The sequence below is a fragment of the Chelonia mydas genome, chromosome 5 (genome assembly GCF_015237465.2).
Source record: "Chelonia mydas isolate rCheMyd1 chromosome 5, rCheMyd1.pri.v2, whole genome shotgun sequence".
NCBI lineage: Eukaryota > Metazoa > Chordata > Testudines > Cheloniidae > Chelonia > Chelonia mydas.
Window position 1 is genome coordinate 92,990,598 of NC_051245.2, and position 17,017 is coordinate 93,007,614.

The window sequence follows — 17,017 nt, forward strand, 5'->3', positions numbered from 1 at the left end:
AAGTAACTACATAAACACATTCATAAGAGATGGTACAGGAACATACCAACCTCTCGTAAGATTAGGATGGGACGACAGAATAATAGATATGGATGTTTTGTTCTAACTAGGAAGTACAAGAATAAGGGTGGTATCTAACAATGTCTGGAGTATAATACTTAACTTGTTTGTATCAATGTATAAAAGGAGAAGTCACAGGGGGGCATATTTGTACTTGCTGAGGGAACAGCATCCTGGTGTGCTGACTGAGCAGGTATCATTGTCATGGCCATAGATGTGTTAGTGTACCTGTAACCACTGAACCAGGGTGCTAGTACCGTGCTTTGTCGACAATAAACTTGGCTGCGTGCCTTCACCACCGACCTGAGCCTTTCCTTATGAATCACACCAAGGTCTGCTGAATCGGTAAGCTACATTTTCTGCTAGTGCAACTGACATAGGAGCTCCAAGAACAGCAACATGGGTAACAGTAATTTAACCTAGCAGCCTTAACAACTCTCCACAGCACTAACAACTTGCAATCAAAATAGAACATTTTTTCTAACCAATTCTTTTCCTTCTTCAGCATCTTTTCTGCCAATCAGGATTGTCTGGTTTCACCCACATAGCTGATATTGGGCATTTAGTGTACTGGATGAAATACATCACGAGGTCAACTGAGATCTCTTCGACACCACCCACAATAAAGAACTCAAAGATGACCTCACAAGACAGTTCACCCAGAAATTTAAAAATATCATCCAATCCTTCCCCAAACAACTCCAAGAGAAACTCTACAACCTCACCTCCCACAAATTCCCCCCAAGGACCTTCTATATGCTTCCGAAGTTACACAAACAAGGAAACCCAGGCAGACCCATCATATCTGGCCATGGCACTCTTACAGAAGCAGTATCAGGACTCATATACATCCCTCACAATGACGACACCCCAACTGCTGAGCTCCCCAGATGCACCTGATAAGGGGGTGAAGCTTTGGGGCTTTTTCAGCCTACATTTCTCCCTGAAGACTGCAGGGGCAACAGCTGCAGCAGTAACTCAAAGGAGGAAGCAAAGCTGGGGGAAACTCCCCCAAAAGAAAAATGCTACCCCTAGGACACAACTGGGAACCAGAGAGATATTTGAAACAGGTTAGAATTTTCCTCGTAAAGTTCTGCAGCAGGGAGGATGAGTTAAGCCAGCCAACAGCTGTGGAGGAAGATAAAGCTGCCATGGTGCTTTGGCGATGGGGAATTCCCTTACTGCCAGTAACTGACCAGTCTGGTTCTACCCCCAAGCTGCAAGCAGGCTAAACTAGCTATTGTAATGGGTCTATGAACTTTAGCACAATGAAGACTGGAAGCTAAGCACCATTTTTATTAAGATATTGGCCATTTTATGAGGAATAAAAATAGTTTGATGGAAAAGGCTTACCTTATTGCTTGAGCACCTGGTCGTTGCGTTAACATTGTGCTCAAGTCAATTATTGCAAATTTGATCAGCTCAGGTTTCTCCTTGTTTTCCCTTATTGATATGGACATGCTTAACAGCTTTACAGAAAGCTTCATGGCTTCATACTATGTAAAACAGGAAAAAAGTACAGAGATTATTTACCAGTAAGTATTGCAGTTTGAGAGTCACCTTGGCGCATTCATACTTGCGCTCCTGGCACTGAGTGGTGGTACTACCATGAAAAGTCATGTCATTGGGGGTTTCACAAGAGCTCTCACATGACAGTGATGTCATTGCCTCACTCTGTAGGAATGCACACGTCGTCACTCCAACCTCCCAAACTCTCTCCCCACTAACTGCAGAGTAGACAAAACTGCAATGTAGAGGTGAAAATAGGCAAATAGTATGAATGTATAAGGGCAACTCTTGAAGAACAGTTACTGGTAGGTAACCCTTTTCTTCGACGGCCCCTGTTCATTCCACTTGTGAGAAGATTACCAAACAGCACTCCACCAGGAGAACAGTGAACTAGGAGTTCTTAGGTAAATATAAACTGTAACACAGCTCTCCCAAACCAGGCACTGGAGCAAGATGCTACATCCACCAGGGGAACCTGCTAAGGCATGCCAATGATGTTACGGTGGTTCTTATGGAATGGATCATTAAACCAACTAGTAACATAGGTTACTAGTTTTCTAATTAAGATGTAACAATGTTCTATACAATTCCTAATCCATGAGAAAGTCTGTTCGGTGACAGGTTCTCTCTGGCATCTCTGGCCATATGCTACAAATAACCTATTGGATTTTCTAAAGGTTTGGTATTTCCAGATAAGAACAGAATGCCCACTTGACGTCTAGGGTATGGAAATGGGGCCTGGAGAAGAACACAGGCAGGGATGAGATTTCAATGTGACTTTGTCTTGTGTACTATAATATAAGACAGAGAAGCCATCAAAACACAGCAGCTGGAATGAGGAAGACAGTTTTGATCAATAAATGTTTGAGAGAGGCTTCTGTCAGAGGCTCATAAGGAGAGCCCATTGGCTTTGTTAGGACAAGTTTTAGGTCCCATAAAAGTAGAGGCTCCCTAATGGGGGAAAACACACTTACCATGCCCTTAAGAAATCTGGAGAATGCAAGGTAAGAGAATATGTGTTTGTCCAGAACATAAATGTAATGAACAGATAACTCCTGCCCTATGGACTATTAGCATGGCTACAGCTAAGCCCTGTACAAGGTGTACAAGGCACTCTAGGACTGCAGGGACCCAGCTTGAGATGGAAAAAATCCTTTACCAATGGCCTAGATAGAAAACTGTTTCCTTTTTTTGTCTATAGCATTTCAGGGTGAAGTTCCTCCTGGATTACAAGAGAGTGACTTGAACTCAGAGCATAAACAGTCCACATTAGTTAGCAGGTTCCTCCTCCACAATGCCAAGTGAAGTGTCTTTGGGTTGGGATGCAGAATCCTCCCCTTGTTATTGACGCAGGTCTGCAGAGAAAGGCAGCAAATATGGTGGATCCCTGGGCAGGTACAAGAGATCTAGATACCAGTGCTGACATGCCAAATTGGGGCTATTAGTATGTGATCTGTCCACCATGATCTTCCTTATGACTCCGGATAATAGGAAGAAAAACTGGAAGGTGTAAAGAAATTGTCTCCAGTCCAGCAGAAACACATCAGACCACTTTTGACTGTGTGCTCCCATTCAATACAGTTGGCATTTGATGTTTTCTTCAAAGAGGTTTATTACCTGGTAAACTCATCTGTGACAGTTCACAGGCCACCACTGGTTTCACTGAACACTTGTGTTGATCATGAGACCACCTGCTGAGTAAGCCTGCCTTCACATTTTCATCCCCACCAAGGTGAAGAGCCACTGAGTGTTTTTGGTTCTTGAAGTATCACATCCAAAATTTTCTTGCCTCTACTGATAAAAGAATATAAACCCCTCTGCTTGTAGATTAGTACATGGCCCCTGTAAGCACCTACACTGCATGATGCCGCAGGTCAGGTGAAAGGCCTTGAGAGCCAATCATATCCCTTGTTATGGAGTCAGGGCTCCCAAGGGCAATACAGGCCATGTACTCATGTCCAGGCAAATGTGTTATGATTGTTTTATATTATTTTCAATATCCTTTACTCACGGTCTCCTGAATCTCTAGGCTCTGATGATAAACTTATTCTTGTTTTTACTTTAAATATACATCAGGGCTATGGTGCTAAGCAAAGTGCTCCTCCTGGGTTGAATCTTACATTGGTGTGTATTGATCCTTTGGGAATAACATACCTGGTACTTCTGTGAATGTTCAGTGGATACGGGGATGGCCACTACAGGGAATGCTCCAGGGGACTCGGTGATTGGCATGTGCCTATAACTAGAGGCCTGAAAAGGTAGTGCTTGTGTTACCACAGGCAGATGGATTCAGGAAGCTGATTCATAGCCGGCACAGACAAGGCTGCTTCACACTAAGAGCAAGTGGTGTTGAGGTACCACGCAACCCTGGATCTCCTGGGGAGCATCACAATGAAGACTCTTCGGGCTGTGAATAAGCCAAAAAGAAGAACTCTGAAGTGGTCGTGAGTCATCCCTACACAGAACCTCGGATACTTGATCTGAGTTTAATAACCACAAAGAAGTGGTGCCCTTTCAACTGAGAGGCACATACCGGTCTCCCTGGCATAAGGAACGGACAATGTCTCCTAAAGTGAGCATCCTGAACTTGAATATTCTTATGTATCTGTTGACATTTCTAAGGTCCAGGATGAGTCCTGGACAGTTGCTCTTCCTTGGGATCAGGAAACAGGAGGAGTGAAGTAATTTATCTCTGGGTTCCTGTGGAACCTCCTCTATGGCTCCCTTTCTGAAAAGGGAATCCATTTCTTCCCATAGGACATTCACAGGATTTCCTCTCTAGAGCACTCCTTTGGACACTGTTCTGGCACTGGAGTCCAAGGCACCATATACTGCTCTTTGAAAGTGTCTATGCATATGATACTTTCAAGTACAGCCCAGACTACCTCCTTCTTTTCCTTGGGCAAGGCATCATTGCTTCCCAAGGGCATAATTACAGCTGAACACAATTATTTGAGAGTTGGCCACTCAAAGGTATAGTAAGCCAAACAAATAGGCTCTTTAGGCAAAACCTTAGGTCTCTGTATGTCAGAAGGGAACGAGTTGAGAGGTCTTGTCTTGTTGCCTCTAACTTTTTCCTATGGTGCAGAGCCCACCATGGAGTTTGCCAAAGGACAACACAGCAAAAATTGAGATCCTTCAGCTCTCTTGGATACAGGTGATGATGAGAATGGAGTGAGCTAGACATCCTTGGCCAGGTTAAGAAGGCTGGAGCTGGTAAATAGAGCTAGTTTATCCCTGGTCTGCATTTGTAACACATCCAACAGGGGATCTGATGTCTCTGGTGCTGTAGCCTGTTTGCAGCTGCAGAGTGTTTGCCATTCTCCCCAGTAGTTCTTCAAAAACAGTTACTGTTCATCAGAAGGGAGGACAGATGACCCACCAATCTGATCTTCTGGTCAGGTGCCATCTGTATGTTCTTCTGGAGGGGACCCCTATGGTTCCTCTGAAGGACACTCATCCCATCCTCAGACTTAGGCAGATCTTCCTGCTGATCTGAGAGGTTCCCTAACAGCACCAAAGATTGCACAGGTGCTGGGTTAGAAATAGGTGGCTGCACAAGCATCTGTGCTAAGGGACAGCACTTGTCATGGTGCTGGAAGGGGTATTATATCAGTCTCCAGCAGGTCTTCCATGGAATGTTGTATGCAGGGCCACATGGAGAGATGAAGAGGACTGCATGAGATACTTGCATGATGTCTGAACCCGGTGCAAAGGAAGATGACTGGGATCCTTGAGATCAAGTCAGGGAAGCCTCCAGGTTCGATTTTATATAGGTTTTTATACAGGGCTCATCACCATAGCATATGAACACCTTCCAGTAGCACATTAAGCTATGTGATTACATACCTGTCACATTTGTTCTTTCATCCTCTCCCCAGGAGGAGAAATGTGTGCAGTGGAGTATCTACTTTGGGGGAGGGGGGGAGGCGTTAAATATACCAATTGCTATGTGTTTATTTTAGAGAAGACAAGGTCAAAGAAATGGGTCTTACACTTGGAGGTGAAAGTGGTGAGATTTGGATGGTCTTCAGTTCCTGTTAATTCCACAACCTCAAGCAACCCCCCCAGAGAAAGTTCTGTCTCCCACACAGCTGAACGTTACTCTTATTGTTGAGAGGTCCATTGTGCCTAAGGAGAGAAACAGAACTTGACTGAAAATTCTACAGGAAGCCAGGGCAGAGAACAGGTATGATGGGCTCACAGTAGCCTGTGTTCTGAAGAGATGGAGTGCAGCATTTTGTACTAGCTGGACTTTAAGTGCTGAATGTTTCATGCCCAGGTATATTGCATTGCTATAGTACATTCAAGAGGTGCTGAAGCAATTAATAACTGAGGCTAGGTCTTCAACTTCATGGACTCCATAAAAATCACAAAGTTAGCCCAACACCATGATTTTACCAACAGCAGGATGGCAGAATTGGGCATTCTCACGCAGTGGTCTCGTGCTCAGTGTGCCTCATGTTGGAACAGCAGTTTAGAGGGGGACTAAATGTCTGTTTTTATTTGAGGCACAGTAGCCAGTGCTGCCACCAGTTGGAATATGAACAGCAGGGAGGTAGAAGCAGGCATGTGCACACACCAGGGCTCACAGTGCATGTGTTCCAAGAGGCAGCAGCACCAGCTACTGGCCTGGCATAAAACCAGCCACCTAGTCCCCCTCTCAAACTGCTGCTCTGACATTATGATATTGCCACAAACGCATGCTCTGAGCCACAGCAAGCATGAAACCAGCATGCATGGATGCCTATTTCTGGCTCCCTGCTGTTGGAAAAATTGCAGTAGTTCAGTGGACGGTGGAAGACACTTGATGACCATGCACATTCTGCAAAATTCTGTACATTACCCATGATACAGCCATGAATTAAAAAAAATATGATTTTCTCAAGGGCCTCACTCATGGATCTTTGCAGTGTCAAAGGCTGCAGAGACATACAGGAGGATGAGAAAGGATGTCTATCCTCTATTCACTGACAGCAGAAATCATCCCTCAGTGTCACTAAAGCAGTTTCCATTCTGAAGTGGCCTGAATCCAGATTGTGCCAGGTCAAGAATGTAAGCTTCAATTAGATGAGCTTGTAGTTGGCTTTTTGACAGTTTCTTGCTCAGGAATGGTAGGTTGACAGCAAACAATGGTTGCTAGAACTGAAGTATCCAGGAAAGGTTGCTTCAGTGTTGGGCAGACTATTGCATATTTGAAGGAAGAAAAGATTCCTTCTCTGAATGAGGCATTGGCTATTTTGTTCAGAAGTGACTCCAGCTCTTCATGACCTTCTTTCAAAAGTCAGGAAGGGCATGAGTTGGATTCACAAGTTTTAGGTCAGGACTCCTTTAGGGTACCCAAGATGGTGGCTATGATGGGATGAAGGCAGGTTATGTATGCAAAATTATCCTATACTGTTCTATACAAACTCACTACTAGCAAATAAGAGAGACTAGGCAAAAACTTAAGGACAAAGCGTCAAGTTGTGGGTGCTCCCTGCAGTGGTGGGAAAAGATATGAGCTAGGGGATGTGGGGTATGCCCTTATGTAAAGCAGAGGAATGACATCAACATTTACACAAGATCTCTCACTTATCATCCAACAGACATTGCTTTTTCAAGGCAGTTCCGCAGTTTGTCACCAGGAGCACCATATTTCACAAGTGGGATACACAGAGGCCTTCCAAAAAAAAAAAAAAAACTTTACCAAACTACTAAAAGCATGAACACTGGCTGTTATTAACATAACCTATTTTGAATAATTTCTAAATTTTAATGAACACAAATATGCAAGCTCTTTTTTCAAAGGAATAGGTAAAGTATTTCACAGTTTAAATATGCAAATACTGTGATTTTATTCTAGCTTGACACTTTAAAAATATATTAAAACTTTCTGAAGATGAGCTCCAGAGAATAAGATTTGAATTCCTCAAAATATCATCATCCTCAAGATCCAAATGTTTATATGTCACCTGATAATATCCAGTTAAAGAATAAACTTTTTGAGCAAATCACAGCAGAAAGTAAGTTAACAAAAAAAACACAAAATAGTTCAAACAAGAGAACAGAAGAGGGAGGAGAAATGAAAACAGACATTTAAGAGATCAAAGTAATGTATAAACGATCCCAAATTGTGTGTATTGTTTTCCAGTGTTAAACTGCTAATTAGATTTCTATATGGTATATTAGTAAATTTGCTGATCAGATAAAGTAGCCAAATCTTACTTACTGTTTTTGGCAATGTTGGATCAACAGCTGTTTCACTATACCCAATTGCCGCATAGAGTTTAGCCTTTTCTTCCAGTGTCATCAATTCTTCAAGACCTGCCACATTATAAAACATTATATTTGCAGTATGCATTTCCTAAAAAAAAAATGCAGTTGTCTTTGTACAACATTATATACCTCCAACCACACAATACTTTTATGCAAGAAATTGCCAGAAGTCATAACTTTTGACAAAGACCTTTTATGGTTTCTTCTGAACTCATCACTAAGGTCTATTCTATCCCTCACATGCAGAGCTATATGCATGTTGCTCCAGTTAATAAAAGTGAATTGGACACCCCCACATAACCTAGTTATTGAGCCTAAAAGCAAAGTGATTACAAAATAACAGCCTAGTTTTTTGTGTAATACTTATGGTCATGAAAATGTGTAACAAAATGTTTTATAACACCACATGGAACTCTATTCCCCTTCTTGGGATTTGTAGTCCTTAGTGATTAAGGAGGCAATCCAGATAGGGTCCTCTGTTATTGTGGGTGAAAGATTATTCTGGATTTATCAAGAACTCTCTCCCTAGGAGTCAGATTCTACAACCCTTCATAAAACTTGCTCTTGCAAGTAGTCCCAGAGAAATGAAGTGCTAATCAATGTAAGTTTGTAGAATCAGGCTTTAAAATATATTTTAAAGTAGGTTTGTGGACTCAGAAGTAATTCCAACCTATCCTCATAAGGGGAAAAAAGAATAGTGGCAACACCTGTCTATTGTGCAGAACCTGACTATTGTCAGACATTGTGAAGACAACCTCCCTCAAGTCAAAGAAAGTACTGATGACTATAAAATGGAAGAGAGAATCACAGAGGCAGCATAATGGCTTCATAGTTAAGGTTCCACATTGAGATCTGAAAATCATTTTCTAATGCCACTGCCCAATACTGGATAGGTAAACTGACTCGCGTCTGGGGGCTGGTGGCGCTATTCAGGCGAGCGCTGACGGGCACCCCCTCTGGCAAGGGTTGGTGCTGCACTGATGGAGACTGCTGGAAGGATCCCAAGGCAGGATTACCCCTTGAACTGGGCATCTCACCAGCCAGTGTGGATGGCACCGGAAGGAAGAATATGTCCTTAGCAGCCTGAAAGGCCTCCAGCGTGGACGGGGTAGGGGGCAGGTCTTGAAGTGGGCTTGACAGAACAGCAGAAGTTGGAGCTTGGTTACCGTCCGGAGGGGAAGAGTTGCCCCGCGCGGGTGTTTGCTCTCCTCTGGCTCGCTCTTTCCTTTTATAGGACGACGTAGGAGAATGCCCACTCCCGGCCTTTCTTTGCTTTTTAGCTGGTACCAGGGATGGGGATCGGCGCTGGTCGGAGATTGGTGCCAGTGGCATGCTCCACACCGAGGCCACAGTGCTTGAAGCAGTCTCATCTGATCCGCTCTGAGGCCAGTGCGAAGGCCAACTCCATAAGGAGCGCTCGGAGACGAATGTCCAGCTCCTTTTTGTCCACGAGTTGAAGCTCTCGCACATGCAACACTTGTCGCTCACGTGGGTTTCCCTTAAAACACTTCAGGCAGCTTCTATGTGGATCATTGACTGGCATGGGTTTTTTGCAACAGTCACAAGGTTTGAAGCCCGGGGACCAGGGCATGCTCCATACCTAGGCTGAGTCTCATACAGGATTAACTATTTCTAACTTAACACTAAGGGAACTATTAACTATACAACTTTAAAAAACGATATACAACAAATTCACCATTAGACACAGTAGAGACAGGAAAGCTTGTGAAGCAAGGAGACATTCCAGCACCGTCACTGGCAGTAAGAAGGCATCGAGTGAAGGGGGGGAGCCGGCAGCGCCCCTTACACCGGAGCATACGCGCGCCACTGCAGAGGGCGCCAGAGCCGGTACCCTATGGATACCACTGAGGGAAAAACTTCCGGCACCGGTGCATGTGGTGAGCACACACACCTACAATGGAATGGACATGAGCAAGCACTCAAAGAAGAATGGGAGGACAGGAGATACCACCACTGGACGAGGAACTGGAAGGAGAGCAAGATGAGGAGGTATTTGTGGAGGCTGTGGTTCTGGAGGTCGAGAGATTATTGAGTAGGGGATGGATGGAGACCATTGTGTTTGCAGGAGTGGGGGATTACTGAATTGTGCCCTATACATGATCCAGGGGTCCCAATATGGCCAATTAGGGGTAAGGGAATATATGGTTGCATCCTTAGGGGCTCCTGAAAAGGCTGCGTGCCCTAAACTGCGGTAAGTTGATGTCAATTGCCCTGATGCTGATGGGCCAAGAGAGTCTTGACAAACACCCATGTCTTCCTCGACATCACTAAGGAAAGGAGGTGCTGTCCCTGTGGGAGAGCACAAACAGTGTGTTGATTGAGAAGTGGGTGAGTCTTGAAACACCTGTCTGAGGAATGGAGAATCCGGAGTGTCAGATATAGTGAAGTCCGACAGCTGCTTGAATTCCTGTGGGTGATCTCTCCTCAGTGCCCACATTAAGCATTGTGGCAAGGTGTGACATGTAAGACAGTCAGCAGATGGCACCAGAGAGCTTTTCGGAGCAGTAGCTTTAGTAGGGTTTGCAATCCTGCCAGAGTCTTTCTTGGAGCTGAGAGCTTCGGTGCCGTGTGCAGCATCGGGGCGGAGGACTTCACCGGATCTGGCTGTTTTGCCAGTGCTGGTGCTGATGGTGGTGCCGACAGTGTCCTCAGCACCAGAAATGGACCTGGAGCCACAGAGGAGGTAAATGGCTCGCTTTGGTCGTTCACAACAGGAGGTGGTGCCAATAGCTGCTGTTTCGCCCAGGGACCGTCCTTAGACTTACTCTCAGGGGCTGAGGTAGTCAGTCTAGGACAGTGGTCTCAAACACGCAGCCCGCGGGCCACAGATTATTTTCTGAAGCCCGCCAGCTCCCCGCAGCATCCCCCCCGCCCCCCAGCATTTACCTAGAGCGGCTCCGGCCTGGCGTGCACAGGGGAAGGGCAGGCTCCCTGCCTGCCTGCCCTGCCCCTGCGCTGCTCCGGGAAGCGGCCAGGACCTGGGGGAGAGGGGACACAGGGGTTCCCTGTGTTGGCCGCGGTTCCCTGTTCCCGGCTAATGGGAGCTTCGGGGGAGGTACCTGGAGAAGTGGCCAGGGCAACACACAGACCCCTGTGCCCACCCACTCCCCTCCTCCAGATCCCGGCCGCTTCCCGGAGCGGCACAGGGGCAGGGCAGGCAGGCAGGGAGCCTGCCCTGCCCCCGTGCACGCCAGGCCAGACCCGCCCCGCGAACCCCTCCTGCAGCCGAACCCCCTGCTGCACCACACACCCCTGCTGCACCCCGACCCCCCTGCCCTAACCCACACCCCGACCCCCTGCCCTGAGTCCGCTGCCATACCCAGCACCCCTCCTGCACCCCAGCCCCCTGCCCTGAGCCCCCTGCCACACCCTGCACCCCTCCTGCACCCCCTGGGGGCAGGGAGGGAGCAGAGTTGGGGTGGGGATTTCAGGGAAGGGGTGGGAAGAGGCGGAGCCTCATGGAAGGCGTGGAGTAGGGGCAGGGCAGCGGGTGGTCAGTGGTGCGGCCCTCGGGCCAATGTACTAGTCCTCATGTGGCCCTTGTGGTCATTTGAGTTTGAGACCCCTGGTCCAGGAGCAGCTTACTGCCCCTTATCAGAAGCTGTTAGCACCATACATCTAGCCGGGGATGCCATTCCTGTAGTTTGCACCTCAGGAGCTGAGGGAGGGACTGCTCTCTTCTTAGCGTCAGCCTGGTGGGAGGATGATCTTCCCTTACTCGAGCAAGGCGAGTGAAGTTGGGCAGATGACCTTGCTGAGCCTGAGGGTCTCTCTGCTGAGGAGTAAGAACCGGGGTCCGACGCTGGTCGCAGGGACTTTTTCATGAGAAACAGTTTGAGTTTAAGGTCCAAGTCTTTCCTTGCTCTTGGCTTTAAGACCAGACAGTGGGAACACTTCTGGGAAACGTGTCCTCCTCCCAGGCAATGGATACGCTCTGTGTGGCAGTCCATTATAGAGAAGGCAGCCCCTCGTGACACACACCGCTTAAACCCCGAGGAGCAAGGCATAAGGCTGAGGAAGTGGCTTCCCTGATGGGAATTTAAAAAAAAAATTGTTTTCCCTATGGATGAAGGAAAAGAAAAGCAAATGAAGGAGTTAACTAACTATGAGAGGGAAAACCAGGTAAGAGACTATCTAAATAACGAAGTGGGCTCCACTAACTGTTCCATTCCAGACTGCAGGTGACAGAGAAGAAACTAAGGGCGGTTAGACCGCACAGCGCTATTTATACTATCCACACGCAGCACGGGGGAGGGGAGTTCTGCACGCACAGTCCGACGGGCATGGCTATTGAAGATCTCTGACTCCAGATGCAAAGGCGCAGCCGTACCTACAGAGGAGCACTCATGGAGACATCATTCGAAGAAGAAAAAGGTTTTTTGGCTTAGCTTCCCCCTTCCCAAAGTCTTTGCAGGTCATCTACCAGATAATCATTTAAGTGAGCTGCATTGTAAGAAAATATGTAAAATCACCCTAATTTCCTTCATAATCTGGTTAACAAAAATAAAATAAGTTACTTTGCAGTAACTGATGTTTTCTATCTGAGTCATCTCTCCACTTCCCCATTCTTAGTACAGCAGGCTTACGGAAATTCCAAGAACGGCAAAGGGGGGAGAAAAATCCCAAGGAAAAAAAAATGAAAGATTTATAAAAAGTACAATTAGAAACCTAGAGGCTTCTCAATGTGCAACAACATCCTTGACAATAACGGTAGAAGAAAAGTCTAAAAGATTTTCAGGCATCTTCTAATGGGAACAACATTACAAAAAACTCAAGACACTCTGGTACAGACCAGCTTTTCCATCAAGTCCCATTTATGGGCAGAGAAAATTAATTCCACTATTAAAATAAAACTGACATACTTGCACCCTTTATTTCTTGTTTCTTCTCATCGTTTCTTTCTCCTGCCCAACCCCATATCCAACTGAACCAACCACCAGAATTTTCGTCATCTTGTTTTACCCCTGGTCTGTAAATCTTTAATCCAGCTTTAGTTACCTGTGATTAAAGAAAAGTTCACAGTTAAATTCTATACGTGAGTTAGATAGTAAGTAAAAGATATAAATATAAGTCATGCTCCAATGCCCCAGAGCAACAGGAATGACTTTATGACAAAAGTGACCTTTATTTTTTGTCTTATATACTTGCTCCAGTTTTTCAAAGCACACTGTAGGCCTGATATCAAATAATTTCTCAGTTTTCATAAAGACAACCCACTGACATGAGTGATAGAGTGGAAGGAAATTAATCTCTCTCAAGTCACCAAAAGCCTCTATTATAAGATTTCCACATAAACCAGACATTCCTCTCTCAAACACAGCTGCACAAAATATTCTATGACAATGTAATACATTTATTATACAACATATAAAATGTTACATTAAAATTAAGTTATTTAGGATATAAAGTCAAGCACTACAAAGCCAGGATAGGCCACATTTAGGCTTGCTCGTACAACCTCAATTCTGGTTCGCAGGCCATCCAAAGTATGCACTGAATAAAGTAAGTTACGCTGGGAAAAAAAAAAAAAAAAAAAGCACCTGATAGTGTTTTTAAAGACTATTGTCATCATATTTCATATACACTGAGCCAAAATTAAGGCAACTGGAAAGCTAGTATCTCCTAATTTACAAGTGCTTGACTTCGCTACCTAAATAACATTTTAAAATATAGTTTGTACCTAGTTTTGCAGTTTTTTCCCCCAAATAGTGGGCTGATTTAAATCAAGATGAATTAAATCACCAAATGGAAAACCCTGAATTAAATAATTAAAATTAATCCACTTTTCCATTTGTAATTCAGTTTTTTTCCTAAAGAAAGGTGCGCTCTCATTGATTGATACAACTGCTAAAACACACTGTTTACAACTAAACAGAGACCGTTTATTCTAGATTTGGTACATCTTTTTGCTACCTATGATAGTTCATTATAACTAAAACTGCAAGCCCGTCACGGAGATTGTAGAAGTCACAGATTCCATGATTTCCGCAGCTGCAGTGGCCAGTGCGGCTGACTCTGAGACCAGCTGCATCAGCCGGTGCTGGAGCGGCCCCGGAGCCAGCCACTCAGGCGACCCTAGGGCCAGCCACAACAGCCGCTGCTGGAGCGGCCCAGAGCAGCAGCCGGTATGGCTAGCCCCAGGGACTGCCCGAGCAGCAGCAGTCCCGGGATCCGCTCTGGAGGTGGCCGGAGCAGCAGTCCTGGAGGCAGTTAGCCCCTACCGCCGGAGCAGGGGCCGTCGTTGACCCCGAGGGCTCCTCAGAACCGCGGCACCCTAAGAGCAGCTAAGGTTTAGCCAGGAGTATTTATAGTAAAAGTCATGGACAGGTAACTGGCTGTGAATTTATATTTATGGTCCTTGACCTGTCCATGACTTTACTAAAAATATCCATTACTAAACCTTAGTTTCAACTATAAACGTTTATAATAAGCAATTATGTAGCTTAACATTGTCAGATTCTTAACTGTACATTTTTAGCATGTTAGAAAATGGTGAATTATAAATTGCTTATTTATTAGATAATTAACTTTGCTCATGATTTTTGTTAAGTTGTTTTAGGATGGTAACTGCAATTTAAACAAACAATTTTAAACAAACTTTATTTTTATCAAACAAAACCTTAGCTATTTTGGATACATAAACTTCTCTTATCAAAACATGTTTTACATTTACAACTGAATGATTTGTTCAACAGAGGGATTAACCAAATCAGTGAATTAAACTGACTATTTCAGATCTGTCTGGGAAAAAATGTCAAATATGCTTAGTCGCTTAAATCACTTGAAAATGGACAACAGCGTAATGAGAAGTAAAGGTGTGGACTGAAGGCAGACTTTAGCAAACTCAGAGAGTTGGTAGTGTCAAAGCCGAAAAACAGTTCAAGAGAGTTGGCAGCTTTTCAGAGACATTAAGGGCACAAGAGCAAACTATCATACTGCGTAGGAAAGACAGGAAGTGTGACCTTGCACTCTATAATTTTATGAAAATATGCTAATGAGTGTGAATATAATGTAATTGGAATACGCTTCATGCAAAAGGTCTCTTGTAAGATCTCATTACAAAACTTATAAGCTACTGAGTGTGGTCATCCTATTTGTACGTATGTATAATTCTTGTATCTGAAACAAGAAATATGAAATAAAACTCTGAGGTCCTATTGTAATTATGCTAAGTGTGGGCCATTAATGGCAGTTTGGAATATTGATGGCTCCCATTAACCAGGACAATTGACTGTAGATGGTTCTGTTCACTTGCAAGCCTTCCTGTGAGTCAGGCCAGGAAGAATGAAGGCTTGGGGTCTCACAGGACATGTGACCATGTCACCTGAACTGGAATCCATTTTTAACCTGGTTCTTTTCCATTTAGAAGGGGGGGGTGTGGAACCCAGAGAGGGACAAAGGATTCCCGCCTGTGCAAAAGATATATAAGGGGGTGGAACAGAACAAAGGGGGCTGCAGTCAGGAGAAATCCCCTAGCTTCCACCTGAGCTGGAACAAGGACTGTATCGGAGAAAGGATTGTGCCCAGAGTAGGAAGGTGTCCCGTCTGTGAAAAAAGCCTATTCAAACATATCTGAGGGTGAGATTTACCTGTATTCAGTTTTCTTACTGTATTAGGCTTAGATTGCGTGTTTTATTTTATTTTGCTTGGTAATTCACTTTGTTCTGTCTGTTATTACTTGGAACCACTTAAATGACTTTTTGCATTTAATAAAATCACTTTTTACTTATTAACCCACCCAGAGTGTCTATAAATACCCGGCCGGGGGGGGGGTCAAACAGCTGTGCATCTCTCTCTATTAGTGTTATAGAGGGCCAACAATTTATGAGTTTACCCTGTATAAGCTTTATACAGGGTAAAACGGATTTATTTGGGGTTTGGACCCCACTGGGAGTTGGGTATCTGAGGGCTGGAGACAGGAGCACTTCTTAAGCTGTTTTCAGTTAAGCCTGCAGCTTGTGAGGGACATGGTTCAGACCTGAATCTGTGTTTGCAGCAGGCAAGCGTGTCTGGCTCAAACCAGGCAAGGGGCTGAAGTCCCAAGCTGGCAGGGAAAACAGGCTCAGAGATCGTCTAGGCACATCAGGTGGCAGTCCCAAAGGGGGTTTCTGTGATCCAACCTGTCGCAGAAGAATCTGCTCAGCTGACCTGCCAGCGTGTTTTGTCTCCCTAAGTAAGCAGTTCAAGGTGAATTGAGTGGGTTATACAGAAGTCCCAGAGATGAACTGCCTTCTGGCAGTGTAGGTTTGACCATTTCCCTCCTTGCCTGTTTATGTAAAACATGGTCTCTGAGCTGTCTGTCATAAACAATAGATTCCCCCCCACCCCCCCACTACGTGGGTAAGAAAGCTTGAGCAGGGTAGACTTACTGCTCTTAACTCCCTGACATTTATGTGAGCCTCTAGGTCTTGAGACAACCAAAGACCTTCAGTCTTCAGGGACCCAAATGTGAGCCCTCTACCTAGAAATGATATGTCCGTGACTAAAGTGAACATTGGTAGCAAGGGAAGGAATAGAACTCCCATGCAAACTTTTAGAGGGTCTATCTACCAATCCAGAGACAACAGGACTACCTCTGGTACTCGAACCCCCTTGTCCAAGTAGTGACAATTCAGGGCATATACTGATGCTAGCTATATTTGCAACTTCCTGAGCCACAGTCTGGCGAGTTGTGCTACACAGGTATACGCTGCCATGTGAAATAACAGCCTGCGGTACTTGCATGCTGTTGTGATTGGTAAGTTTCATCTGAAGTACTAGGTCTCAAATGGTTTTGAATCTGGTCTGTGGCAGAAAAGCTCTGGCATTTTTGGACTTGAAGACTGATCTAATGAATTCTATTGTCTCAACAGGCCTCAGTATTGATTTTTCTCAATTCACTCTGAGACCCAAAGCTCTGAATGTGGACAGAGTGGTGGATATGCTGGACAAGACCTGAGACTCTGATTAACGTATGTTCAACCAATCATCCAGGTATGGGAACACAGACACCTAATTTTCTAAAACGAACTGTTACCACAACATGACAGCACTTTGTGAATTCTGGAGAAGCAACTAAATGCCTGCTTGGAAGAAGCAGCTGAACTGGATGAGCTCACAGACGCTGAAGAGGAGGGTGGTGGAGAGCACCTTCTATAATTCCTTCCATTTTCCCTAGGTGGATCTTGGA

General features: G+C 44.9%; 1 protein-coding gene across 3 annotated transcripts in view; it reads right to left on the reverse strand.

Annotated features, from left to right (window-relative positions):
- The window catches only part of VPS13A (vacuolar protein sorting 13 homolog A), a 265,264-nt gene that overhangs the window by 199,779 nt on the left and 48,468 nt on the right, over positions 1 to 17,017 (reverse strand). For all 3 annotated transcript variants that reach the window (XM_027827923.3, XM_043547506.1, XM_043547507.1), the window contains exons 15-17: positions 12,711 to 12,846; positions 7,781 to 7,875; positions 1,414 to 1,556 (exon numbers count right to left, since the gene is read on the reverse strand). In XM_027827923.3, coding sequence (XP_027683724.2) covers positions 1,414 to 1,556; positions 7,781 to 7,875; positions 12,711 to 12,846 — 374 coding nt within the window. The remainder of the gene's footprint in view (positions 1 to 1,413; positions 1,557 to 7,780; positions 7,876 to 12,710; positions 12,847 to 17,017) is intronic.